At 40.2% G+C, this 27,164-nt stretch overlaps 1 protein-coding gene across 1 annotated transcript in view; it reads right to left on the minus strand.

The window, feature by feature from the left end:
- LOC114649897 (FRAS1-related extracellular matrix protein 2-like) overlaps nucleotides 1-27,164 on the minus strand; it is a 369,649-nt gene that overhangs the window by 164,186 nt on the left and 178,299 nt on the right. Inside the window, exon 4 of the mRNA XM_028799269.2 lies at nucleotides 18,716-18,946. Coding sequence (XP_028655102.1) covers nucleotides 18,716-18,946 — 231 coding nt within the window. The remainder of the gene's footprint in view (nucleotides 1-18,715; nucleotides 18,947-27,164) is intronic.

Here is a 27,164-nt window from a genome sequence, read left to right on the forward strand (position 1 = left end):
TAGAATTTGAAATGATGATCATGTCTGGCCGGAGTGTTGTTTGTGTGATATAGTCTATAAATTGCACCTGCTAACCCATATCTACTCTGATTATCCAGTCAGAGGCTGTGGTGAGGAGACCAGTCCTAGCTTACGGCTGAGCGTGCCTTGATGAAGAAGATAATTAACAGGTTTACTTTCAGTAAATTATAACAGTGATACACATGGCTCCAGCACATGTGTATTTCTGCACAAATGTTCAGTTCCGTCGTTTTTATTCCATTTTAATTCAATATTTAGAGCCCAATTATTAATGCTAAAGCAGTTATGGCTCGGCCAAAATTTTCATACATTTTTCTAACATACATTGTGCGATGTAATGGCATGGTGGCGCAGTGGGTAGCGCTGCTGCCTTGAAGTTAGGAGACCTGGGTTCGCTTCCCGGGTCCTCCCTGCGTGGAGTTTGCATGTTCTCCCTGTGTCTGTGTGGGTTTCCTCCGGGTGCTCCAGTTTCCTTCCACAGTCCAAAGACATGCAGGTTAGGTGCATTGGCGATTCTAAATTGTCCCTAGTGTGTGCTTGGTGTGTGTGTGTGTGTGCGCCCTGCGGTAGGCTGGCGCCCTCCCTGGGGTTTGTTTCCTGCCTTGCGCCCTGTGTTGGCTGGGATTGGCTCCAGCAGACCCCCATGACCCTGTAGTTAGGATATAGCGGGTTGGATAATGGATGGGTGGATGGATTGTGGGATGCCTAGTTTTCAGACAGTCTTTCAAGAGATTGTAGCTTTTGACCAGCAGTTAATGTCATCAGTACCCAACGTTCCTCAGGAATTAACTGTAACGGCCTCCAGTTGGCCAAATCACTGCTCATCAGCTCCTGGCCTCCAAATTCTCTCTTCCCTTTTATGCCATAACTATCTCACCAAATCTGCAAGCTGATGTCTTCTTCTCTTTTCTTGATAATCCCAAAGCTGTAAGCAAATTCCATGTCACTTGTTGTTGGGAATTCTCTAAATCCAACCGGTAAAAGACACACTTGCCAACATTTGTCAGTAAATTCTTGCATCAGTTCCTAGTACTTGACAGCTTTCCTTTGACGGTTTTCATCACATCCTTCCTCTCATGAGACTGTTAATTGAATCAGGATGCTCTTTGTTACCTGCTCTGACCAAATGTCCACATCCGGCCTTATGGATGTTTGGACGACTAGGGGGATCTGCCACTTCCTTGCTAGGTCCACCCTTATCTTCCAGCCTGGTGATTTGTGAAAGTTCTTGTTCTTGGATTTTCTGGAGGCAGATAGTCTCTCCCCTGTTCTAACGAACTAAATCAATGGTGCTACTGTGTTTGCTCTTTTTTACCTATCTCCTGCTCCAAGAGGGTAGAGTGGTGGCTCTGAAGCTAGGGATCTGTACTGGTAATTGGAAGGTTGCCAGTTCGAATCCTGTAAACGCCAAAAGTGACTCTTCTTCGTTGGGCTCTTGAGCAAGACCTTTAACCTGCAATTGCTCCGTCCTGGGTATGACGTTAATCTGTATCCAGCCCTGTAGGTAGGCCCTCCAACCTGCAGGGAAAAGCCTGGGGGTTGGTGGCAGAATTGGTACTCCAGCCACTATAAAAAAACCTCACACTGGTTCCAATTCATCTGAACTAGTGTGGTGCTGAGGTGTCACCAGTTGCATGGTTGCTCTCGGGTCCTAATCTGGGATCCTGAGTTGGTTTGTCATGTGGTGGGTGCAGCAATGCACTCTATCAGTGCAGGCTCCTAACCTCTATCTCCTGCTCCTAGGTATTTCTTAAAGCAAGAAGCACTTTCTCATGCCACCACCTGTTTCTCTCTTGGGTGAGCCTTACAGGGCTGCTCTTACACCCCACCTTTTGAAATTCACCGGTGTTGGGAGGGTGTCACACACTAGCCTGAGAAGAAAAGCAGTCCGGTAGGGCTCCAGATTCCAAAGTTCATCCCATAAGACTTCCCTCTTTGGGAGCTCCCACCTTATCCAAGTTCAACAGGACCCCAGTTTCACTGCTTTTTAGTTAACTCATTTGTTAAGAAGGCCAACCCTGATTTTTCCACTTTTAGGAGATGCAGTGTTTTCATTGGTTGTAGTTTTCTGATTGCTGCCAATCAGATTCAAATGAGAAAGGAGTCATAAGTTCACCATCTAACTTAGTCCCATTTACTCCGTGTAGGTTCGTCACAAAGTTTGTGTTTAAAAAAATATTTGGAAATAAACTGAAGAGAAACTGAAGAAAGGAGAATAATTAATCCACAAAACATTTGGATGATATCATCAGAAAGGAAAACGTTAGAATATAAGAATGACCTGACATGGAGGAATGAAAGCTCTAAAAAGTCATAAGATTAGATAAGTAATGTTATCGGCAAGGGCTGACTTCTAATTGAACAATTTGGCCTAGACAAAAAAGCCTGAATGGAACTGAACTTTTGTAGGGCGTTGACACAAAGACCTTGTTAACTTCATCTGACATTTGTTGTTTTTGTGCAGCTCTGTACTCTTGGTCTGCACTAGTGTGTAAAAGAACAACTGTGTTAATTTAAAATGGACAGTTCTCTAACATGTTTGTGCTGCATCTCCCTTAGGTCAGTTGCATCCTTGACTTGAACCTACAGCTTCAGGAGGTCTGGGCCAGGCAAATAAGCTTAACTGGAAGGAACATTTTAGCAGTGTGGAAAGCAAGTGTGATGCTTCATCAGTGCAAGGTAAGTCAATGAACAGCTTACTGCAATGTCCTTAATATACTCTTGTCTTTCATAGTCATGTCATGTCATGTCATTCTCTAACCTGCTTAATCCACACCAGGGTAGTGGGGGGGTACTGGAGCCTAACCCAGCTAGCATAAGGCACAAGGCAGGAACAAACCCTGGAGGGGGCACCAGTCAAACCCCAAACACACACTAGCAGCCCAATTTAGTGTTGACAATTTACCCAAGTTGCATGTCTTTGGACGATGGGAGGAAACCAGAAGAAAGCCATGCCGATACGGGGGAAACATGCAAACTCCACGGAGGGTGGAAGGAGGACACAAACCCTGGTCTCCGTAGTGAGAGACAGCAGCTTTACCACTGTGCCACCATGCCACCCATCTTTCTTTGTCCCTATTGATTTTCCAACTTACATTTCCAGATAAGAATCGAGGAGAGATGGTATCAATGCCCGTGGGACGCAACCCTAGATAGGCTGTTCATATATTACAGGGCACACTCAAGGATACAGCGACACTGGGCCATCTTAGATCTAGTGTGCCATCATGGCTCTCTTTCCTAGTACTCACTGTATAGGTTTGCAGCTTTAATTTTGCAGACATGTTATCTGTTCAGGTTTCAAACCCACAACCCAACTGTAGGAGTCCCCCAAACTGAGGTGCAAGTCCTTTTAATCTTTGAAGGGATCCAGGCACACAAAGTAGCAAAACAGGCTACTGGAGCAATCCTCTTCAAAATGAATAAGACTTTTACTGTGCTAATATCTGTGTCAAGTTTAATTTGGATTGAGTGATCATCTCCACAGATGCATCTCCCGAAACACAGTAAAACAGACATCACTCTAAAGCGATCGGATTGTGTTTGAGGATGCCTAAAATATGTTAATCCACCGAAAGTTCAAAACTGGAGTTTTGATTCCCCCACAATCCCTTCATAATATACAGTAGGTAAAGTAAGAGGAAAATAAAGATCCTTGAAGTACAAATCTAAGGAATGTCTACATGTTACAACCTGCAGGTCGGGATCAGCAACGTTAAGAAAGAATCCTTAAAGGGGGTCAGCATTGGGTATCACTGGAGCTGAATATTAAATGATGACAAAACCAGCTGTGAAATGCTTCTTTTTGTCAGCATTATAGAAAATCCAGAGGAGGGCATTTTACTCACAATAGGATAACCCAAATAGAGATAAGAGAGCGCTCACAAAGTGAAGCTCATATATAGATCTGAGAAGGAAGAAGAAAGGCAGCCTTCTGTCTCTTTTCATTCCTCAAAGAACATGTTTTCTTTTATGTCTACAGGAATCTCATTTCTTATCTAAATAACCACTGCAGGCATAAACCAGGAGAAGCGAGGGATGGTGGGTGGGGGGAAATTGGGGAAAGAAAAAAGTGTTTATTTCTTTTTATTATGCTAACTTCAAGAGCTGGTGAAAAATGCAGACTCTGAAGGCTTTGATTGCACATACAGCACAGCCCATTAAAATTTTCCAAAACTGCTAAAGAAATTATATACAAACACTAATTAAAAATTCAGTAAACAGCCAAAGAATGCTCTGCTTTAGAATCTAATTGTTTTTCTCCTATTAGTATTCTTAAGTTCTCTGAATGGAAGAGATTTTTTACAACCAATTTAATCTTTTCTTGCTTTTCTGGAAAGTGCTTTTTAACTTTAATTACATGAAAACTAACAGCTTCAGGTTGAAATGCTAAATGTCTATCCATCCAGAGTTGAACTCAGATCAGCGTTATTGGGGGCTTGAACACATCCCAGCAATTTCTTGCATAAGTGCCTACAAAATGGATTCACCCCTTTGGAAGTTTTCATGTTTTATTATTATTTTATTGAATCCCAGAGAATTTAGTACAGCCTTTTTGACACTGATCAACAGAAAAAGATTCTCTGAGGTCAAAGTGAAAACAGACATCCACAAAGCAGTCTAAATTATAACAATTATAAAACACAAAATAAACATTCACGTAAGTATTCACCCCTCTATTAATATAAACCTATAGTATATCATCACTGGTAAAGCAAACTGGTACTTTATAAGTCACAAAATTAGTTCAATGGTGGTCACCAGTCTGGGGTTTCAGTTGATGGTAGTATTAAATGCACCTGAATGAGGAAGGACCAACATGTGGGGAGGCAGTATGATGGACTAACCTGAACAATGAAGACAAAAGAACACTCCAAGCCTTTCACGAAAAGGTAACTGAAAACCACAAACCAGGGGATGGTGAAAATATCCAAGTGACAGAATATCCAGTTAAATCAAATATGAAGAAATGGAAAGAGTATGGCACAGCTATCAAACTGATTGGAGTAGCCCAGCCACAAAAAGTGCAGGAAGGAGAGTAGCAAGGGACACCAAGAGAACTCTGACGAGATTAGAGACACACAGTTTTATGGAAGAGTGGCAAAGAGAAGGGCACTGTAAAAAAAAACAGCCCAGATATCGTAGCTAGGATTTGCCAAATGGAGCATTGTTGACTCTAAATTTACCTGGAAAAAGATTCTATGGTCTGATGAGACCAAAATAAGGCTTTTTTCCAATTAGGCTAAATGCCATGTTTGAAGACTGCGTATTACACAAAACACACCATCTTGACAGTAAAGCATGGTGGTAGCATCAGGCTGGGGGATGCTTCTCCGCAGCAGATCTTGGACGGCTTGTGAGGGTAAAAAGAATGCAGCAAAATGCAGGGAATCCTGGAGGAAAACCTGATGTAGTCTGCAAGAAACCTGCAACTTGGGAGAAGATTTGCTTTCCAGCAAGACAGCAATCCCAAGCATAAAGCCAAAGCTACACAGAAATGGCTTCAACTCAACAATCTTAATGTAAAAGAGTGGCTGATACAGAGTCCGTATTTATCATTTTTATCAATTTTCCAAATTTAGGAAACTACTCCTAACTTCACCAGGATTTAGGAGAGTTTGTGAACTGCCTAAAGTCACTAGGAGGTACCAGAAGATGGCGTTCAGACAGAGATCAGGGTGCACATTCTGAGAAAGGCAGAATATTATAGAAATGCTGGAAAATAATGAACTCAGAAAAAAATGTTGACTTGACAGGGGTGGAATAATAACCATAGGAAATCTTGACCATTGCTTTGTCTATGTGGAAAAGCCATGCACTCTGTCAACCAAAATGAAAGTGTTGGAAACGTTATTTTTTTGGCCAATTTTTGCAATATTGATGATTTCTGTATATCACAACCAACCATTTCTTGAATTTCGTACCAAACTTTGAACACCTTTGTAACGCATGAGGTAATACACAGATTAATAAATTTCCCTACCACTCCACATGAGGTAATGTTAAAACAAGATGTATTAATGCAAACTGCCAGACATATAAAGATCATTTCCTAAAGTGTCATGAGCAAGCATATGTGAATCGCAAGGGATATCATAGTATCAACACACAGATAGTCATGAATTGAAACTGTCCCATAGCAGCCTGCATATCACCTTAGAAGATAGACAGGACAGGATGAGAGATTGACAGCAAAACTTTACACAGGTATGCTGAACTCTGTATTCCACAGACCCCAGGAACATACACTTAGCAATTCACAAGCCTGGGAAGGTTTAAGACAGCAGGCAGAGAAATATATAAAAAATTTAAAAAATTCAGAACTTCCTTAGGATAATCCTGAGTCATTTGGATTTTTCTTTTGTAAATGAAAATAATTTCTTATTACATCAGCATGTTGTCCCTATAAAAGATGGTGGCACATTTAGTGAGATACCTGAATTTTACTTCTTAATAGGATGATTTCTAAAATAAAAAAAACAAATACCTTACAAGGACTTCAGGGATTTTGAAACTCTTTTTGGACTCACTATGATTGCTAGTTTTGTTTTTGATTTGGTGTTTTGGTATAAAAAGCAACTAGGCTGATTCCAGGTCTACAGGGGATGAGTTATAAGGAGAGATTAAAAGAGCTGAGCCTTTTCAGTTTATCAAAAGAAGATTAAGAGGAAACAGGATTGTTTAAAATTATGAAGGGAATTAGTCTAGTTACTTTAAAACCTGCCTGCTTTGCTGAATTACAGAAGGCCAGTAAGCTGTGGGACAATTGAAGAAGGAAATTAGCGTTAGAAGAGAGAGAGATGGGAGGCGAGAACTGAGTGTGCTGTTTGGTAATGGAAATGTGGTTAAGCGGTAGTGCCATCCTGTCTGGTAAAGATAGGTTTAGGCCATGGGTTTGGTGGACCCAAAGAACAGCTAAGATTCTGTTTAGTGATTCATTTTTAGTTCAGTTTTTCCCTTCTGTAATCGTCTCTCATGCTTTTCAACAGAAAGTTCTTTGCATTTATAAGTGGTACAGAATATTACTTAATATGAAATATTTGTCCGTCCATCCATCCATCCATCCATCCATCCACCATCCTTTCCTCCACTCTTTTTCTAACCTGTCTCTAGACCTCAAAGTAGTTGGCAATTGTAGTCTGCACATCATTTTGACTGTTGAGTCTTCACCAAGAATACCACTTAAGGCTAGCAAAGGCTTACAAGCCAAGACATTGGGTTTATAGCAGAACTTCCCTAGCTAACTAACCTTTATGTTCTTTTTTGCAGATTTTCTTTCTTTTCTAGTACATTCACTATTCTCATTGCTTCCTTACCTTTCCTCTATTAGTCAATAGCAAACAGTGATATAACTTTTGAGTAAAGCGGTCTATAAATAAAGGCAAAGCAGAACATTGGGTAAATTATAATAAACGATCAAGAAAACCAGGCCAGATGCCAATGAGCCATGTCATGTCTGTATGGTAGGCTTCACTATTATTATATTATGTATTGCCACTTTGTGTATTTTGAACATAAAACATTTATAATGAACTACACTCTTATTATTATTCAGATTATTACACATTCCATTTCTGAAGAATTAAATCAATGGTATATTACACACACATCACATTCTGTAATTCAAGGTGTGTGTGTTCATGGCCACTTGCTAAATCTACCATGTTCATTAGGTAATACAAACTAGACTGAATAAATAGCAAGAGTGCCAGCAAGAATGTTATTTTGTCAGACTCTAAAATATTTTAAGGAGATTTGCAAAAATCAACTTTTTTAAGCTGCTTGGTAAAAAGCAAATATTCAGGGCAGCTAAAATGGGCCAGGAGCTTTCTTTCTGAACTCAGAAATGCTGGCACCAGTAATGCCCAAAATTCTTCTTCAAGGCAGAGGCTTGACTCCAGATCATTTCATGTCATGTCCCCGCAGCTCTGTTTAAGATCTTTAAAGCAGGAAGAAGGCTAAGCAGACAGCTACACTCAAACATTACATCATGGCGTACTACGCGGCTCACTGTGCAGAGCAGTAGAAGCTAAAATAGCAATGCATGACAGTGACAAAAAACACTAACGCTTTGTTAATTTCTGTTCTATTCAACATATAAAATATCTTTAAAAATGCCAGCAAAAAAGAACATATAACTACTTATCTGAGAGCAAATTCACCATGCCAATAATCTCAAGTTTGGTCAGTTTGTTGGAAACATGATGTACAAAATTGTTGTTTGCTACAGATATAAACTGTTTTAGTTGAATTTTCTCTGGGAGGTTGATGGTTTTAGCAAAGTTCAATTATGTTTTCAGTTGTATCCAAAAGAGGGCACCACTAAGCCCTAAACCACAGACACAATATCACCCAACACAATTCCGGGTTCAAATTAAAAGGTTTTTATTTGCATCCAAAGACCCCAACAGGGCTGCATTTCTGGACTCCAATTCCCATGCCACCCTGTGGGTATCCTAACTGGGTTTGGCCCCGAGAAACACTGCCACCTGTCATGTTGGGGAATGAACTGCTCCAGGCATACATTTTCACCCAGTCTATCTATTATGGCCTCCTGGCAGGGCAAGAAACCATCCTCCATTCTGGCCAAGACACCTGTCCTTTCACTATGGCACCTACTCAGTGTATGACATATTAGTCTTTTATTTTATATCAAGCACTTATTTTAAGTGGCGGTCTGAAATTGTACAATTTCAAAAATACTCCACCAAAAAATTCAATATTTTATATGTTACTTACGCCACACGGTTTGTGGTGATGGCTGAGAAAAAAACTGCAACCTGATGTTTTCATGGAGAATGGACATAATAAAAGTTTCTAATAGGATGGTACTTATGTTGCAGTATCCACGTGTCAAGTCATCCAGTTTTAGGCTCAGAACAAGCATAGTGCAAGCATTTTTTCTGAATTATTCTTAAACAAATACTTCTGGAAAACTAGAACAACATACACAGACGAAACGCATTCATAGGGGACTGAACTTCTGACTTGAAGACCATCCTCTCCCCCTCATTGATTGGTCAAGAGCCCTGACTTCAATTCAAAAGCTTGTTCCTGTACGCATGTGCTTATTCTGGAAAGTATTTTTTTCACAATATTTTAAGCAAAACATACACAGATTTTTGTCTGTTGTGAGCACATATGACTGGACGACTTGACATGTAAATTACTTGAGTAAAGTGAGATTTTTTCATGTTTCGATATTGTTTGTTTGCTCCAACGTTGCTCTCCATACATGGCCATACTATAAGAAGGATTGTTATCTCCATTTTTCATCAGATTAACAATTTTTCTTGATCATTACTACAAACTACCTGGAGTATGTAATATAGCTAAAATATATAATTTTTGGTGGAGCCTAGAATATAGAACTTTTGCGCCCTAGGGTTCTGTTTCTAATAAGGAGAACTGTATTGGAGATTAGGGCAAAAGTGACTTATGTCCACTTACTTGGAACAGAAGGCACGCAATTTCTGAAACCACAGAAAGGCAGTTGGAGATTTTGAAGTCAGTGCAGTTTTAGAACATAACGTGAATACAGTTTGTTAAGGTTAGGATGTTTTTCATTGCTTGGCTTTTGCCTATACACGGAGTGTGAATTGTGGAACCATAAATACACAGGCACATACATGCCTTTATAAACGATGTCCAATCAATTCAGTTTTATACAGGAGAACTTCAATCAAGTTCTGGACACATCTCAAGTGGAATTAAAACAAAAACTGGATGCACCTGACCATGGTTTGGAATGTCAAAAAAAGATCTGAATACTTGTACAAATGAGAGATTTCAGTTTTTGATTTTTTTAAAAATTGCAAACATTTCTGAAAACGTGTTCTCTTTGTCATTAGGAGTTATGTAGATTGATGGACAAAAATGGCAAATTTATCTATTTAAAATTAAATCTACAACACAATAAAGTGTACAGAAAGTGCAGGGTTCTGAATTCTTTCTGAATCCACTGTATATGTGCATGGACTTTACCATAAAATGATACCCTGTTGCAAGTTATCTAAATATACAAACCCTTAATTGCCACTTTAAAATGTTGTCAAGAAGACTTCCCTATGGCAAAGCGGTGAAACGCCATGTTTTGTATGCAGTGGAGCAAAGACTGCTGGAAGGCTGTAGTTTTATTCAAAACAGACAAGATCGGACCATTCAGATGTTCTGTGGTTGTGCCTGCATTTAAGATAAAACAACTTAAAGATGTATTTTTGTGAATGATAGTGTAGTCCTCAGGTTACTGTCAATAACATTTTTGACTAGTTTTTTCCTGGCATGTGTCCTATAAGATAATCTGCTTTGTTTTTTATGTGGCCACTATTAGTTTGAGGCTCATAACCTACTGTCTACAGTGCACTATCAATGTCATCTACAGCATGTGATTCAAGTACTATGGACTTGCTATATATAAAGGTGCAGTGTTAGCATGGGAGGATTTCAGTGTAAATTCCTGTATCACTATTATGAATATTGTATCAGAAAATTAGAAACAAAAATATCTTGTATTAAATTAATTTTTCAATTTGAATCTGGCCTTATGCTTATATAAACTGATAAAGTAATCTGTACACTGCAGACTACTTCGCCATGTGGTACAGTGCTGTGATTGGTCAGTGGATCTAGCTATCTACCAGACAAGTGCCTGCTGCTTCTTATTCTCATTTTACAGTTTACAGGCACCAGCCTGATCTTTATAAACACAGTTGAACATGCATGGAGTGAGTTTCCTCCCATGTTCCTAAAGACATACAGATTAGAATAACTCGAGATTCCAAATTATACTGTGGTGTCAGTATAGGTACGTGCAAGATTGGGCCCTGTGATGGACTGGCACTCAATTTCCTGTCTTATATACTGTACGTTGTTAGCAAAATAGGATCTGAAGCCCTGAGGCCCTAAAACGGGCTACAATAAGTACGTTTGAAAATATTGTGTGCATATTGTGGCGAACAGCCAGGGCCCTGTGATGGAAGGACCATGGGAGAGGGCATATTCAAGGCAATACCTCCCCTAAAACACTAGAGGGCAAGCTCTCTGGCTCACAGTGGGGCCAAGGGTTTGGAGTTTAGAAGCTCAACCCTGCTGGGCCTGTGGCCTCCACCAGGGGGTTCCTAGACAGTTCTTCAGCCCTGGGCTGCAGCACTTCCACCACACCCAGTACTTCCGGGTGCCCTATAAAAGGGGCTTCCTCACTCCATCCAGGGAGCCAGAGTCAGGAGGGGGTGGACGAAGTTTGCTGGGAGAGGAGTGGAGGCAGCAGAGAAAGGAGTGAAGAAGAAAGGAAAGGACTGTGTATTCGAGATTGTGCTTACGTCCTGTGCTCTGTGGGGGGGAATGAAGGGAAAACGCTGCCCCACTTAAAATAAAATGTGCGTTGTGTAGCAACTTGTTTCTCTGCCTGTCTGTGATGGTTTAAGTTGGCTGTACACGCACTGGTGGTCCACATTATCAAAAAATGAACATGAAGATTTTTCATCAAAGCTCTCTCCAAATCTAGAGAGCAACCAAGTATCAATGACATAACAGAATCATATAAATTTCATATATGTATATTTTTGGAGCTAAGAAGTCCAGCAGTTATGGGGCCAGATAGTTTCTATTAAGGGAAGTAAACTTGTATAATAGAAGGAGTTGAAAAATTTGAATTTCAGAATAATAATATATATAACAATAAGCATACATTGGAACCTCGGGTCATGACTGTAATTCATTCCAAAACTCTGGTCGTAACCCAATTTGATCGTGACCCGAAGTAATTTCCCCCCATAGGATTGTATGTAAATACAATTAATCCATTCCAGACCGTACGAACTGTATTTAAATATATATTTTTTAAAGATTTTTAAGCACAAATATAGTTAATAATACCATAGAATGCACAGCGTAATAGTAAACTAAATGTAAAAACATTGAATAACACTGAGAAAACCTTGAACAACAGAGAAAACTAACATTGCAAGAGTTTGCACTATAGTGCTATGAACCGCTTGCTAAAAACACTTTTTTAATGAGTTTTAAGCACAGGGTAAAAAAATGAACATTTGAAAAATCCGTAATTTAATAAACAACCAAGAAAAGTAATATTGCAACAATGCACGCTATGAACTGATCGCTGTAAACAGAAGTGAAGTGGAGGTTAAAATCTAATAGAAAAAAGTCTTCATTAAATACAACGAAGTTAAAACAATGCTCGAATCAGTCTCTTTAAAAACAAGCCCGGTGCATTCCTTAACTGCCTTCTCGGCCTTATGACAGCCCTCTCTTGCCCGCGTGTGTGTCTCTCTCGCGCGCCTGTGTGTGTGTGTATGTGTGTCTCTCTCTCTCGCTCGAGTATGTGTGTGTGTGTGTGTCTCTCTCTAGTTCGGGTATGTCACGAACAACCATTTCTCAAATTCTGCACCAAACTTTGAATGCCCTTACAATGTGTGAGGTAATACGCCAATTTATAGATTTCCCCACCGCTCCACGTAAGTTAATGTTAAATCAAGCAGACATGTAAATCTGCACACACATGTACAGTAGGTCATTGCCCCAAGTGTGGATGAGAATACATATGTAAATTACAAGCGATATCACAGTAATGACATACAGGTGGCCATGGATACAAACTGTAATGTAGTAGACAGCATATGCTAAAGATAAGCGAGGCTAGATGAGAGAATGACAGCAAAATGTCACATAGATACGCTGAGCTCCGGTTTCCATGAACCCGTGACTAACTTCAGTATATCTGCTACTTTATTGGGCGTTTCCCACAGCCATAGCAGTGGGAAGGTGATTCTTCTGAAAGTATAGCTGTGAATCATTCATTGTTTCAATCTATAGATCTCTTTGCTTGTTACATTATTATTGTTTATGTTGTTACAAATTGGCAACAATTATGTGCAGCACAGTCCAATATCCTACCTAATTATGTTTCCCCTCTTCTTCTTTAAATATTATTATTATAATTACTATTATTATCTTTGTAGTGAAGCTTTAGCATTAGTATCAGACAACAACAAAGCATCATCATGATTTCCAAGGAAACTACAAAACGTCACCAGGAGTATTAAGTACCGTAAAATTGTGTCGTCATTCATTCTCACATGTGGCCTCCTACTCCTGGTTGAGAGTCGGTGTAGGACGCCTCAAACCATTTCTCATATCCTACTCTGAGGCAGGACAAATTCTTTTCGTTGTCAGACTTTTTGTGCAATCCCTAGGATTAATTCTGAGATGCTTGATAAATATGGACACAGAAGCCTACATGTTGTTTATCATCAGAAATTAAAGAAAATGTGAGTAGAACAGAACACTTTGCTTCAAACAGAAAAAATATTCAATTATAATGTAAAGAGGCAGAACAAATAGATCCAATATTACAAACCTTGGAATTTAAACATATTATTGAACCAAGCAAGATTTGAAAGTTTAAAAAGTAAATCAGTAGATCATAGTACTCCAACAACATAGATGGCAGATTATGGTAACCTAACACTGTCCATGTGTGCTGTCTACACAAATTAACTGATTACTTTAATGTAGTGTACTTTAATGAAAGTTCATGGCGAATGACAACTGGGTCATTCGTTCTCATCCTAAAAATTATTACAATTAATCAGAAACTAAAAGGCCGCACTTCATCAGACTTGATAACAACTTCTAAAACAGTAAAGAAGCAAAACTCCCCCTTTCTGAGCTATTAGGAAGATAGCATGCTGTTGATTGCCTGCCGTTGAGTCACACATGGGAATAATTCAGCTGTTTTGGTGAAAAGACCTCACCTCCCTTGTGTTTTAATTAGAGGAAAGTGGACAATACAAATTGCTTTTTTTTGCACACTCCATAGCTTGTTGACTCAGAAAGAAGGCAGGATTGTTCAATGCTGAGGAATGTCTTTATTTTGAAAGGCTTTTCACTTAGTGGCCAAGTTAGGCTTGGGAGGACTGAGTACTGCAAAGTGGGAGGATGGTTTGAAAAACACCAGCTCCCCCATCTACTGTCATACATAATGCAATGAAGTTGAAAACGTTCAGTCACCAGCACTCAGCAACCACACGAGGCCAATTGTATGTATAAATTTAAGAGAGATGAATAAATCAAGTTTAAACAAAAAACATAATTTATAAAACATAGCTTAGACACACTTTATTATTCCTAGAGTAAAACTGTTTGCAGCAGAGATATACAATGCCTGCAGAAAATATTCTGAGCCATCCACTTTTTACACATCTTGTTATGCTGCAGTCTTATGCTAAAATCATTCAATTTCCTTTTCCCCTGCATTACGCTCCCCAATACCCCAGGATGATAATCCAAAAACAGGATTTTAGCATTTTTTGCAGTATTCATACTTTTTGCTTTGACACTTGAAATTTTGCTCAGGTGTATCCCATTCTATTGATCATCATTGAGATGTTTCTACTCCTTGTTTGATGTCCATCTGTGGTCAATTCAATTGACTGCACATGATTAAAAAAGGTGCACACACCTATATGTGATCCACAGTTGAGCAAGAATCGAGACATGAGGTTGAAGGAACTGCCTGCAGAGCTTAGAGGCAGAATTGTGCCAAAGTACAGACTGGAGCAAGGCGACAAAAATGTTTTGCAGCATTGAAGGTTTCCAATAGCACAATGGCCTTCATAATTTTTAAATGGAATAAGTTTAGAACAATCATGAGTCTTCCCAGAGCTGGTTGCCCAGCCAAACTGAGCAATTGTTGGAGAAGGGTCATGGTAAGAGAGGTGAGCAGGAATCCAATGATCACTCTGGCTGAGCTCCTGAGACCCTAGGTGGAAAATGGGAGAAACTTGCAAAAGGGTACCTACCACTGTAATATTTCACTAATCTGGAGTTTATTGCAGAGTGGCTAGATGACACATGAAAGCCTGCTTAGAGTTTGCACAAAGGCGTCTAAATGACTCTCAGACTATGAGAAACAAGATTCACTGTTCTAATAAAACCAAGATTGAATTGTTTGGCCTCAGTTCTAAGCATCAGATTTGGAGGAACCCAGGGTCCACTCATCATGCTATGCACTATCATTCCAAGGGTTAGCCTGAAGGTGGAAGCATCCTGCTGTGGGGTTGTTTTTCATTGGCAGGGACTATGAGACTAGTCAAAACTATGGGAAAGCAGAACAGAACAAAGAACAGAGACATCCTTAATGAAAATCTGCTCCACAGTGCTCTGGACCTCAGACTGGGCTGAAGGCTCATCTTTCAACAAGACAATAACCCTAAGCACAAAGCAAAGACAACACAAGAGGCTTAGGGTCAACTCTAGAAATATTCTTGATTGGCCTAGGCAAGGCCAGGCTTCCCAATCAAACAAATTTGGAGAGTCCTGAAAATATCTGTCCAATGATAATCTCCATCTAGCCTAACAGAGATTGAGATGATCTGCAGAGAAGGCAGAAAATCCACAAATCCAGGTGTTCAAAGCTTCTCACGTTATACCAAAGAAGACCCCAGGATGAAATCTCTACAACGAAGTACTGAGTAAAGGACCTAAGGTTCAGCAATATACCGGTAATGGAAAAGTACAGAAAAATACCAAATTTTGAAACACTATGGTACCACCATTTTGAGATTTTTCAGTACCAGAAGTCTAAGTCAGCTTTCCACTCAATCTTCTGCCCTCCACTAAAACCCCTCTTCCCTCAACACTATGGAAAAACGTCCACTTTATAGATCTCATGAAACAAAAGCAAACGCTTTGATGTGTGACGTGATGAGAATTTCAAGGGGGACAGGCCGACAAGCTCCCTCCCTCTTTTGCTAAGACGGGGACTTCATGTCTATCAAGAGGGAAGCATTGCGTAGTGTGGCACAATAGTGTGGCACACTATGGAGGCTGGAGTACGATGGGTGGTTTTGGAGTCATCTGTTAATTGTTTCAGTACCGTTTTGGTATGGGTATTGCAATCCGAAAGCTGGTATCAAAACCAAAGTAAAAAATTTTAGTATGGATCCAACACAAAAAATATCCATGTGATATTTCAGTTTTTACTTTAAAAAAAAAAGCAAAAATTTCTACAATCTTCTTTTCGGTTTGTCATTCTAGGGCACTGAGCGTTGCTTGATAAGGGACAAAATTAATTTAATTTATTTTAGTATAAGGTTTGCAACATAACAAAACATGTTAAAAGCAAAGGGGTCTGAAGGCACTGTACATATTCCACGGACACAAGAAATAATACAAAAAATTTTAATTATTATATGAAAACGCACAAAGTTTGACTTTGCTCTCATCTTATGATGTACATTTTGCATTGGACTGCATGTCACTGGTGAGAAATCACTCAGAGCTTCACCCCTCTCCATTTCATGACCTCACACCGAAATGCTGGCCACAAACTTGGAGTCACAAAGCAGCAGTTTACTCAGGTGAGCTCAAGGAAGCTTTCCTTGCGCAAGTAAAGAAGCGAGCTTCTGACTTTCTAACTACAACTGCAGGGGTGTCATATTACTCAGCTTCGACCTCACTGCCTCTCGTTATACTGCGCCATTTGAAACTTTGTTCATTACAGTGTTCATTTGCTTCTATCTGCAGTCTGCACTTATGAATTGTTAGTAAAAAATATGCCTTTCTATTGTTCATTAAAGGGCAAGTTCGGTATTTTTCAAGTCAATGTTATTTCCTCACAATCATGGTATACTCATTTATTAATTTTTCTTTTTGAAATTGTGTTCTAAAGTGAAGCATTCTTTATGAGTTAAAAAATATTAAATCTGTCCCTGCAATTTAAATTGAAAGTGAAGGGAGATGGAGTCAAAACGTGAAAACAAAAGCCTAAACACATTCCGAATACATTCATTTTGAAGCAGAAAAGGTTTTGATTTAAGAAAATGTGCCTTCCTCGTTTCTGAAGCATTGCTTGAGACAACAAAATTAAATGGAAATAATACATTTAATACATATTTTTTTATTTGGTACTCTTTAATCGAAGTGTGGACACGTTTCCTGCTCACATGTCTGCTTGCACTTGCTGTCACCCGTCAGTTCATTACATTTCCATGACATCTGGCTGCATATTATTCTACTTTTGTCCCTGCTGTTCTGTTTCTTCTTCAGCAGCTATGTTCTGTCATGGCTTGTAAGAAATGATGCCCTTCATAAAAGTGTGCTGAGTGTCTGATACAGTGACAGACCTGTCTGTATGCCCTGAATTCATCTGAATTAAACATGCATCTGCTGTGATTCGAAATGCGAGCCAGAAACAGTGACACACGTATACTCATATCACATTATTTTCTTATACTATGTGTACTGAAATCATGTTTTTTACAGGCAATGCTGGCACACATACTAAATCACATATAGACATAGTTATTTACTGACAGATGTGCACTCAAATTATATGATGACAACTTTTTTCCTAAGTGGTGCATTACATTCTGTAATTCTGTTATTTTACGTAACCCATGGAGCGGAGTGGTTACATGGTGCGTGATGTGAAGCATGTACAAAACTATTTCATTGTACGTTGTACACGTAACAATAAGTTTTATAGCATATGCTGAGGATATGGCGATTATTTGATAGCTGTCTACAGGACAGAGTCAGCAGTTCAAATCTGGATATTAAGATTCAACAAAGTGATAGCATGTCTATGACAGGTTGCCGTAGAGGTAAATGATGATGCACACAGCAGACTCCTATTAAAATGGCTGAATTTCACAACACTGTTGTGCTTTTTGCCTAAAACAACCTGAATGCATTGTTTTGCAATACACGTTGTTACACATGTGCTTCAAAGGAACACCTTACTGACACATCACAGGTATGCAATTCCCCATTGGGGCGAGAGGCGCGCATTGTCGCTAACAGCCTCATCTTTTTTCATCTCCTCAACAGAAGTGAGAAGACATCCCTTGAGGGAAAATAATGCTGCCCCTTCCATCAGCAGGGCTATAAAGGTCCAACACCTACTGATGTTGACGTCTCATTTGGGCCCAGATGTAGTGGAAGGACAGAACTCAAAGTGACAGACCAGCATTCATTTTTGTGCCCTCAAACAATGCATTTTGATTTATATATTGGGAAATTAAAAAGGGCGGCCCCGTTGACACCCCATTATTTTTTGGCCTCTATTTGAACTTATTCACCTGTTCGCAAAGTACAATCTCAAGATGTAGATCACTACTAAATAACATTCTTAGTTTGGGCAAATTACATATTTGCTAAGTTTTAAGGCTTTTCATTTCATGTTTGACACCCTGTCCCATGACTGCCATTTAAAAACACAAGAACAGGCTACGTGTTTGATCTAATTTATAAAAAATGCTTCACTTTAGAACACGGTTTCATGTGTCAAACTAATACGTACCATGATTACGAAGAAATAAGTTCAACTTGAAAAATACTGAACTTATCCTTCAACTTGTAATGGTGGTGCACAGACTAGCGCCTCCACATTATAACTATGTGCAAGAGTTTGCATATCATGCAAATCTACCACTGATCGAAAATGAAATGTTTAGAGGACCCTGTTTCTACCTTTACCCCCTCTAGTCAACAATGGTTCCTTTGAGTATTAAAGCTAATCGATTATCTAAAATACTAAAATTACATCCTAACCTGGTTAAAGTAATGTTGCCTAAAACAGCTGAACAACTGAATAAGATTTCAAGCTCCAGCAAAAATAACATTTAAGAACACAACAGTCGAAACAAAAGTGCTACAAGAGACAATCACTTACCATCTGCTGGATCAAGGATTTCCACTGTGGCGATCTCTGGGAACTCAAGAACAGCCATTACAGGTTCTGAGAGAACAATCTGGAAGGTTTCTGACTGTTCAAACTGTTGGTCCGTCAGGATACGGACACGCCATGTGGCTAAGGTCTGGCCGGGATTAAACTGCACCTGCTTCTGTGATTTACCCCTGAAATCTTTGTCTTTTTCTGCTGTCCCATCCTTGGTGTCAATACCTTGAGGAGACAAAAAGACAGAAATTTGTTTTCTCAAACCAACAGTTAATAAAACTAAACATATTCAGATATGATGTATTATCATATTCCACAATGTTCAACTGTTATAGAGCACACTTCGAGATTTCAGTAGATTTACTGTACATGCTTTAGAAATATTGAACAGAATTTTTCTGGTTTGATGTCTTCGTATGTGTGATCACAACTAAATTCACAATTCAGAAACAGGAGAACCCTACAAAAGTAAACAAACTTGGCTTTCAGTTGACCAAGTGCGATTTCCCTTTTATGCCCTCCCCAATTTATGCTACATCATCAAGGTGCTTTAGAACAATTGTGAGATTTAAGAACAGTTCTCCCTGCAGGTAAGAAGGCTGCTCAACTGTCATATGTGATAAACTGCCTGCAATCAACTGGGTGCATTAAGTGTCACATTTTCTGAAATTCCTGTATATGTAATGCTGCATTTGAAGCTGTTTACTGAGATTATTAATATTTAAGTTTGAGCTTTTTTTCTTTTCCTGATGTTTTATGTTGATTATTGTGTCAAGTAAGAATTCTGCTATAAACTGTACATATGGCAATAAAAAGACCTTGAAAAAATATAATTTCACATTGACTATATCATGTAGGAATTTTGAATCGCTTAATGAAGCTGACACGTTGCATAAATACAGTTGAGATAAATATGTTTTGTTGCTTATTTCATTTGTACTTCACATTTTAGTGCAAAACAAAAGTTGTCCAGCATCAATGGATTCCACTTGCTCTGATTTTGCTTTTCCATCATTGCAATGCCCTGGTGAAACCTTTCATCAGGTTCATCACTGGCCACACCACTGACCACACCGAGATTACCAGGCAAGAAGTTCAAGTGCAAATATAGAAAATGAATCTTTAGCTACATGTTGCATTTCATAATTTTGTATGCTTGAAGCATGTTGTCAACCAGATGGATGACGTTTGGTGCTCTGTAGTTACCAAGAAAATTCTCAACAATATCTCTGAATAGCATGTCTTCTAACCGGTTGTCATTGGTATCGTGTCAGATTTGTGAACCAACAAACATGCCTTTCTTAGTCTTGGTATCCTGAATTCGTGGAAACAGTTGTCTGAAAAATTGAAATTCTTTACCTTTTTTGTTTATTGCTTTCATTAAATTTTTACACCATTTTAAGTTTTATATGAAAAGGATGTAAAATTGTTTTATTGGGTTGACAAGGAGTTTATGTGCCAACCTTTTCTGCCCTGGAACTAAATGCTACCAGAGCAGCCAATTCCTTTTTAATGTAATGAGACTCTTTAGCATGGCCATCCCATTCACAGCACCTGGGATATATGAGCTACATTCCTGGTAGCAGAGCTACTACTTTTAGATCACAACAGATGTGCTAGTTGTAGTTGTTGTCCCGTATAAGTGTACTTATAAAATGAGTGGAAATCACAAAAATTGGTGATTGCAATAAAACAAGACGTGACAGGAGAAAATGTAGAAGTGATTTTAGTAATCCGGAGGACAAAATCCATAAGATACACCCAAAGATCAGCCAGCAGCCATACCACATGCACTTCAGAACAGGCCATCCACCTGAAGCCAAGCATGTTCGGATCTGGCCAGTACTTGGATGGAAGACCAACAAGGAAAAAATTTGGGTTACTGCTGGAAGAGGTGATGGTGAGGCCAGCAGGGGGCATGTACACTGTAATCTGAATGTAGATCCTAATGCCCCAGAGCAGTGACAGGGACACTGTACTGTAAAAATGGCGCCGTCCTTCTGATAAATGTAAAACTGAGGTCCTGAGTCTCAGTGGTCATTAAAGATCCCTGGGTATCTTCTGTAAAAAGTAGAGTGCATCCTGTTGTCCTGGTTCAATTGTCTAGTATGGCCTGGTTGTTCTGGCCCCCTAATCATCCCCTGTCTCTAACTGGCTAACTGTCTCTCACCCCTGCATACTGGTGCAAAATTGCTGCCATCTCATCATCCAGGTGCCACACATTATTGGTGGTCGAGGGGCTCACCACTCACTGTATAAAGCGATTTGAGTACCTTGAAAAGCGCTATATACTGTAAATGTGATGATTTATTATTATTATTATCAAACTGTTCAGGTTGCAGAATCTTCGTTGATCAGTGTAATGCAGTCAGTGTGTCAGTTTATGATTAGATTTTTTAAAAATTGTAAAGGTTGTAAAGGATGGTACGTATGGGCAGATATCTTTGCTTACCCAGCTGGGAGGCCAATACATTTGAGAGATCGGAAGAGGCCCCATATCTAGGGCATATGTTTCCCCGATAGTTGGCAGCATTCCTGGGTATTCGGTAGCCATTTGGACAACTGCGGGGAATGCTGGGAACTGTAGTTCAGCAGTGAAGCTCTGCTGGGGTCTGTGGGTGCCGCCAGTGGGCGCTGCAGGGAGTTACACTCAATATTTTTTGGGACTTCTGTATGACCCAGAATGTGCTTCTGATGGGCGATACTCTCGGGTTTTCAATAAAAAGAAGCACATGGCCTTCTCCAGGGGAGTCGAGGTCAGGAAATGGGCTGCACAGCAGTCGTCTGTGAGGTGTGGAGGAAATAAAAGATAGAAAGAGAGCGAAGAATAGAACATTTGTAATTGAACAACATACTGTACAGGAATCTTTTTGCAAGGTATTGTTGTTAGTAAATTATTTTATTTATACTGGGACTACTGTTATTGTGGCTGTGTTTGAAGATTTGCAACACCCCAACTGGTCACAAGGTATTTTTAAAAATTAGGAACATAATACAACATAGCACATGGATCAAGAGACCCATCATTCAGAAATTCAAAAAATACATTGTAAGCACCGAATTGGATGGACTGGTGTCCCAACTAGGATGGAGAGTGATGCCTTACCTGACAGGAAGGCTGTAATGGATTTACAACATAATGGGAGCAGCAACCCGGTGGGGATGGCTAATGCTTCCTATTCCAATTGGTGAACTCGGGCTATGATGGATGGACTGGGACACTTTATCCTACCAACACAGGAGGTGGCAGTGCTTCTCTGGTCTGGTTCCAGTTTGGACACCCACAGGGTATCATGGGACCTGTAGTTTGGAAGGGCAACCCTGACAGGGCCCTTGGGTGCTGCCAGGTGGTGCTACCGAGAATAGTTGTCCCAGCTTCCCTGGCCCGGAAGTGCTTCCTACAAGCTGTGCCCTGGCAGTGGAAGTACTCCCAGGTCTACCATACCCAGGTGAATCAGAGTTGGGAGGCCAAGGGCAAAACTCACCAGGAGGAACAAAAGGAGAGAGGAAAGGACGGTTAATTGTAGTTGGTGGTAGTATTTGGAGTTGATTTGAAGGTACTGTGATTAATAAAAGAACTTTTATTTAAATCCGTAATCCAATTGTGTCAGGGATTTGGGGCTCATCACGAGGACAGCAGATGCATCCAAGGATTATTCTAATTTAATAAGCATGCACATTCAGGCACAGTCACATCTCATAATGGCCCACCCACCTGGATGGTCAAATTTCAGTTGTCAAATCCACCATCCTACCCGTCCTTATCTGTATATTACAAAATGGTATAAAAATGAATAAACACACTATTTTTGCTGTCAGAAAACCTTTTCTAAGAGTTAAGACTAAATATTTCAATGCTGCCTTTCAGACAAGTCAAAACATAGATATTTTCTTAAAATTAATGGTGAATTGACCCCCCCCTCCATAAGTAATACCCTTTGAACCAAAGCATGCAAGAGGTGAAAGGCTAGAAGATAAAGCCACTTAACTCCAAACGCATCAGTTTTAAACAATGACTAGGAAATATGTCAGTTCAGTTTTTCTTTTTTTTCTGCTGATGAGATAAGACTGCTATTTCTGAAGGTCATAGGGGCAGTGGGATTGAACAAGGGAGTACAGGAACAGAATATCTTCAAGCCTGAATCATGGGCCATGAAGCAAAGCCTGAGAACTGTTTACCTGTTCCTACCATAAACTCAGCACTAGAGGCTTTCATGTTCCTGTCTGTCTGCTTCACCTCTTTGGCAATGCTAGTTTTTTCTCACCCTCATTTTCATATCGCTATCTTTCTCTGCTGGATTTCCTCTATGTGTGCCGCTTGTTGTTTGATCACAACAACTTCAAGCAGCACGGCTGGCAGGCTACCTTATGGTTGGGCTGCTCTGACAGATGCAGGTTCTGCAAATAAACCTGGGGAGTCTACTTGACAACGGTATATAACACAGCATGGGTCGGGATCTTAATAAAACATTAGGAGCCGTCTGCCTGTCTCCTGAGTAAATCCCCAGGTAAAGGTGAAAGCTACTGAGCAGGAATAAAATGATTTATTAGACTCTGAAAGTTTGTACTGGATACTAGATATTCTAACTTGAAATGCTGATATCCAGCAATCTATGGTCCAGCACAGGGGTGTCCAACTATGATCTTGGAGAGCCACAGTGGCTACAGGTTTTCATTCTATTTTAAAAAGTGACTACTTTTAGCTACTAATTAACTAATTTGCTATTTAAGACTCAGGTACTTTAAATTAGGGCTGAGCAACGTCAGTCCTGGAGGGCCGCACTGGATTCAGGGTTTTTGTTCCAACCCAATTACTTCATGAGAAATCATCCATTACAGATGAAGCACTTATTGCTCAAGTGAGATTTTTGGTGGTTCATTGTAGTTGTCTCACTTGTTAAGATTTTGAACCCTTAATTGCTTATTTTAGTCTTAAACAGCTGTGGTCATGTTTTAACTGCTCCTTATTAATAATAAGATGCAAAAGGAAGAGCAACCCTGATGGGGTCCTTGGACAAAAGGAACCAGCAGTTCTACATCTAGCTTGTCTCCATTTCCACTCATTATTCACTATTTGCTTTAATAAGTACTCAGAAGGAAACTGAAGAAAAAGTGAGGAAATGAAAATTACTCATCAGTTTGTGGCTTCAAACCACTTGGATGATAGATATATCATTAGAAAGGGAAAACAAAACCTCTGATTTAAAAATGAAATGCCATGGTAGAGTTAAATCACTTAACAAGCCATGAAATTAAATATGATGTGTTATTGGTGAGTACTGGCTTTTAATTAAGCAACTGGATTGGAACAAAAACCTGTTGCCACTGCGGCCCACCAGAATCGTAGCTGGCCACCCAGTCTAGTATCTTACTCTGGAATTACAAATAACTAATTTGTTTGGTTTACTGTACAGTGTTTTCTCATGTTTAAAAATGTGCAGCAAGCACCATTTCAGAAAATAACAAAAATTTGCATCACTGTTTTTGACAGAGATAAGCTTTAGAGCTTGACCAGAAGATGTGTGCAAGAAAACAAAACAAAACAAATAAAATGATGATAACAAAATGAAATCGAAACCCAAAACGAGAACCAGGAATTGAAGTCAAAAGAAACGGTCAAAAACGAAAGTAACACGTGAGACGACAGTAAATGAGATAAATTATTCTTTTATTCTTAAAGGGTTTTGGTATCTGCAGATCAGACAAGAAATTGAGCTCAAAGCCATCCTTTTATCCTGTTGCTTTGATAATCACAGGTCATGACCTTGAAGGCCACGCCTCTAGGATGCAGACCTAACAATGGGAATCAAAATGGCACCGTTTACGGACCCAAAATGGAGTGCAAATTAAAACGAGTATTGCAATTAAAGAGTGTTGGCACTTCTAGATGGTGAGTGAAATATATGTAAATCCCCTTGAATGAAAGTCTGCAATGCACACTTTAATTACGTCTGAATTGTCTGATTTATAACTTAAACCGTGGAGCAGAGGGGTCAATCAAGGAAAAATGTGTCTTTGTACCAATCTTTATAGAGGACACTGTATAACTTGTGTAAATATTCTCTTAATCATGCAATTTGGAAGTGGGATATTGTAACCAGCAGGGGACCAACTTTCTACCCTGCAACTGAAAATGCAAGAACACAGGTCACTTACACAAAAAAGTGTGTTTTAGTAAGTTATTAGAGATTAATTGCAAAAAGGGGCTAATTTTGGGTCACAGTGTTATGATCAGCCAAATAAAATAATAAAAGGGAAAATGGTGTGTGAAGATGCACATGACATTGGACTTGCAGGAAGTGTTTAAAGAATTGCAGTGATGAACAGTAGTATCCAGGAGGCAGTAACTCAGAAATCTGTAAGGTAAGTATTTTAAAGGTTGTTTCTTGTCTTAGATACAGGTACACTATACAGGTAATAGAGACTTTACAAATGAGAAGAAGCTGTCCAGTCTGTCAAGCTCACTTAGCTAGCTTATGGCTAAGAATATGTCATCCTTGTATCATGTAGGCGGCAAGGTGGTGCAGTGGTAGCGCTGCTGCCTCGCAGTAAGGAGACCTGGGTTCGCTTCCCAGGTCCTCCCTGCGTGGAGTTTGCATGTTCTCCCCATGTCTGCGTGGGTTTCCTCCCACAGTCCAAAGACATGCAGTTTAGGTGCATTGGCGATCCTGAGGATCTTCTCTGGTGATGCTCTGCCAAGCCTCTAATGCAGCCATCTTCAGCTCCTGCTTGATTCAGGGGCTTGTGCCCTTTAGTTTTCTCTTCAGAATATAGAAGTCATGTTAAATTGGCTGCGGTGGGCTGGCGCCCTGCCCGGGATTTGTTTCCTGCCTTGCGCCCTGTGTTGGCAGGGATTGGCTCCAGCGGACCCCCATGACCCTGTAGTTAGGATATAGTGGGTTGGATAATGGATGGATGTATCATTTAGGGCCTCCAATTTAACAATACAGTCGCTTAAACCTTTGCATAAATTAGGGCTTCCTGGATTCAGTCTCCACTTGATTTTATTGACCAAGTGATTGACTAGTTGGTTGAAGTTAATCGATGCCTTTGACAACTGTGATGCCTTCTTGTGGTGTAGCAGGTCCACAGCTCACGTCAAAAAGGCCAGTTTTAAATAAATAATCGCCGCACTTGCAGCTTAGCGAGGGGGCATGGTGGTGCGTGGCCAAGCAGTTCTCAGGGACTTCGTGATGCAGGCGATTCTCACTTAAGTGCACAGGTGAGGAGTCATCCACATCCAGAATTGATCCCGGGAGCTGCTAATCGCCACAGATGAACCACAGCCCCGTCATAAATTGAACCGCGAGGTGGCTAGTGTTGGGGGGGGTTAAGGATGAAAGAAAAGAGCCGGAGGTTGCAGGAAGCAGCGTGGGGAGAGAGAGCTGGTGCAAGTGAGCAAGCGAAGGCTTGCAGGCAGGCAGCTGGACAGTGAGCCCAAGCAGGGGTGTTTGGCCAACACCTAGGGCAGTTGGCAGTGGTCGCTCCCACTGAATATTTATTAGAGATTGGGAGTGACCGGAAGAAGGACGGCTGGCCATGTAAGGCAGAGAAGGCAGCAGGAGTCGGGAGGCTTGGAAGGAGAAGCCCCAATATGAGCATCCTGGCCGTTGGGTTGAAAGTCAAGTCTCGATCTGGAGAGTGCTAGACCGAAGCCAGGGATTGGGAAGCCTCCAGATCAGTCGTGTGGGAAGAAAGTCAGCTGCTGGCAGGGCGACTCTCCTGTTGCGGGGACCAGATGGGAGAAGCAGGGGAGCTGTCAGGTAAAAGAAGACACCGGGCTTTGTGTTTTTAACACTAGAATTACCAGAGCCTACGAAAAAACTCGTGGATCCGTCCTACCTTAAATTGCTTCTTAAATCCGTTCGCACTTCTCCACCATCGTCTTTTGTCTTCTCAATGTGCAGATAAAGGCAAGCTGCAAACAGCCGACTATTCCATCCCCCCACCGACTTAGAACGTGCACGAACTTCTCCCAGCTCATGCCTTGATTGATTATCTGGGAGTGAAGTGGAGTTTTAGAGTGGAAATAATAGATCGTTATTTGGAACACACGCATTTCATGTGTGTTCCGTTTCTACAGTAATCTGTGTAAACACATATTTAAAACAGAAACGTTTTTCATATTCTAGTAGTAAATGACAAAATGTAGGCATAAACTATATAATGTATGAAGCCTGAAGTCCAAATATCAAGGAAACACTTTCCCGAATGGTACAAATATAACAGAACAAGCGCGCTTTTATTTTAAAATATAACTGCAGAAAAAAAAAGCCCTGGCGCCTCCGAGCAGCCATGAGTCGATGTAATTCTTGGTAGTGAAAACCATTCAGATCGCTTTCTGCTACCAAGATTCTACCAAGAATTGAAAGCTTGGGCCAATCGCGGCCCGTATCGGCTACCAAGAATTGACCATTCACAGCCCGGGTCGGCTACCAAGAAT

Source organism: Erpetoichthys calabaricus, chromosome 4 (genome assembly GCF_900747795.2).
Source record: "Erpetoichthys calabaricus chromosome 4, fErpCal1.3, whole genome shotgun sequence".
Lineage (NCBI taxonomy): Eukaryota > Metazoa > Chordata > Cladistia > Polypteriformes > Polypteridae > Erpetoichthys > Erpetoichthys calabaricus.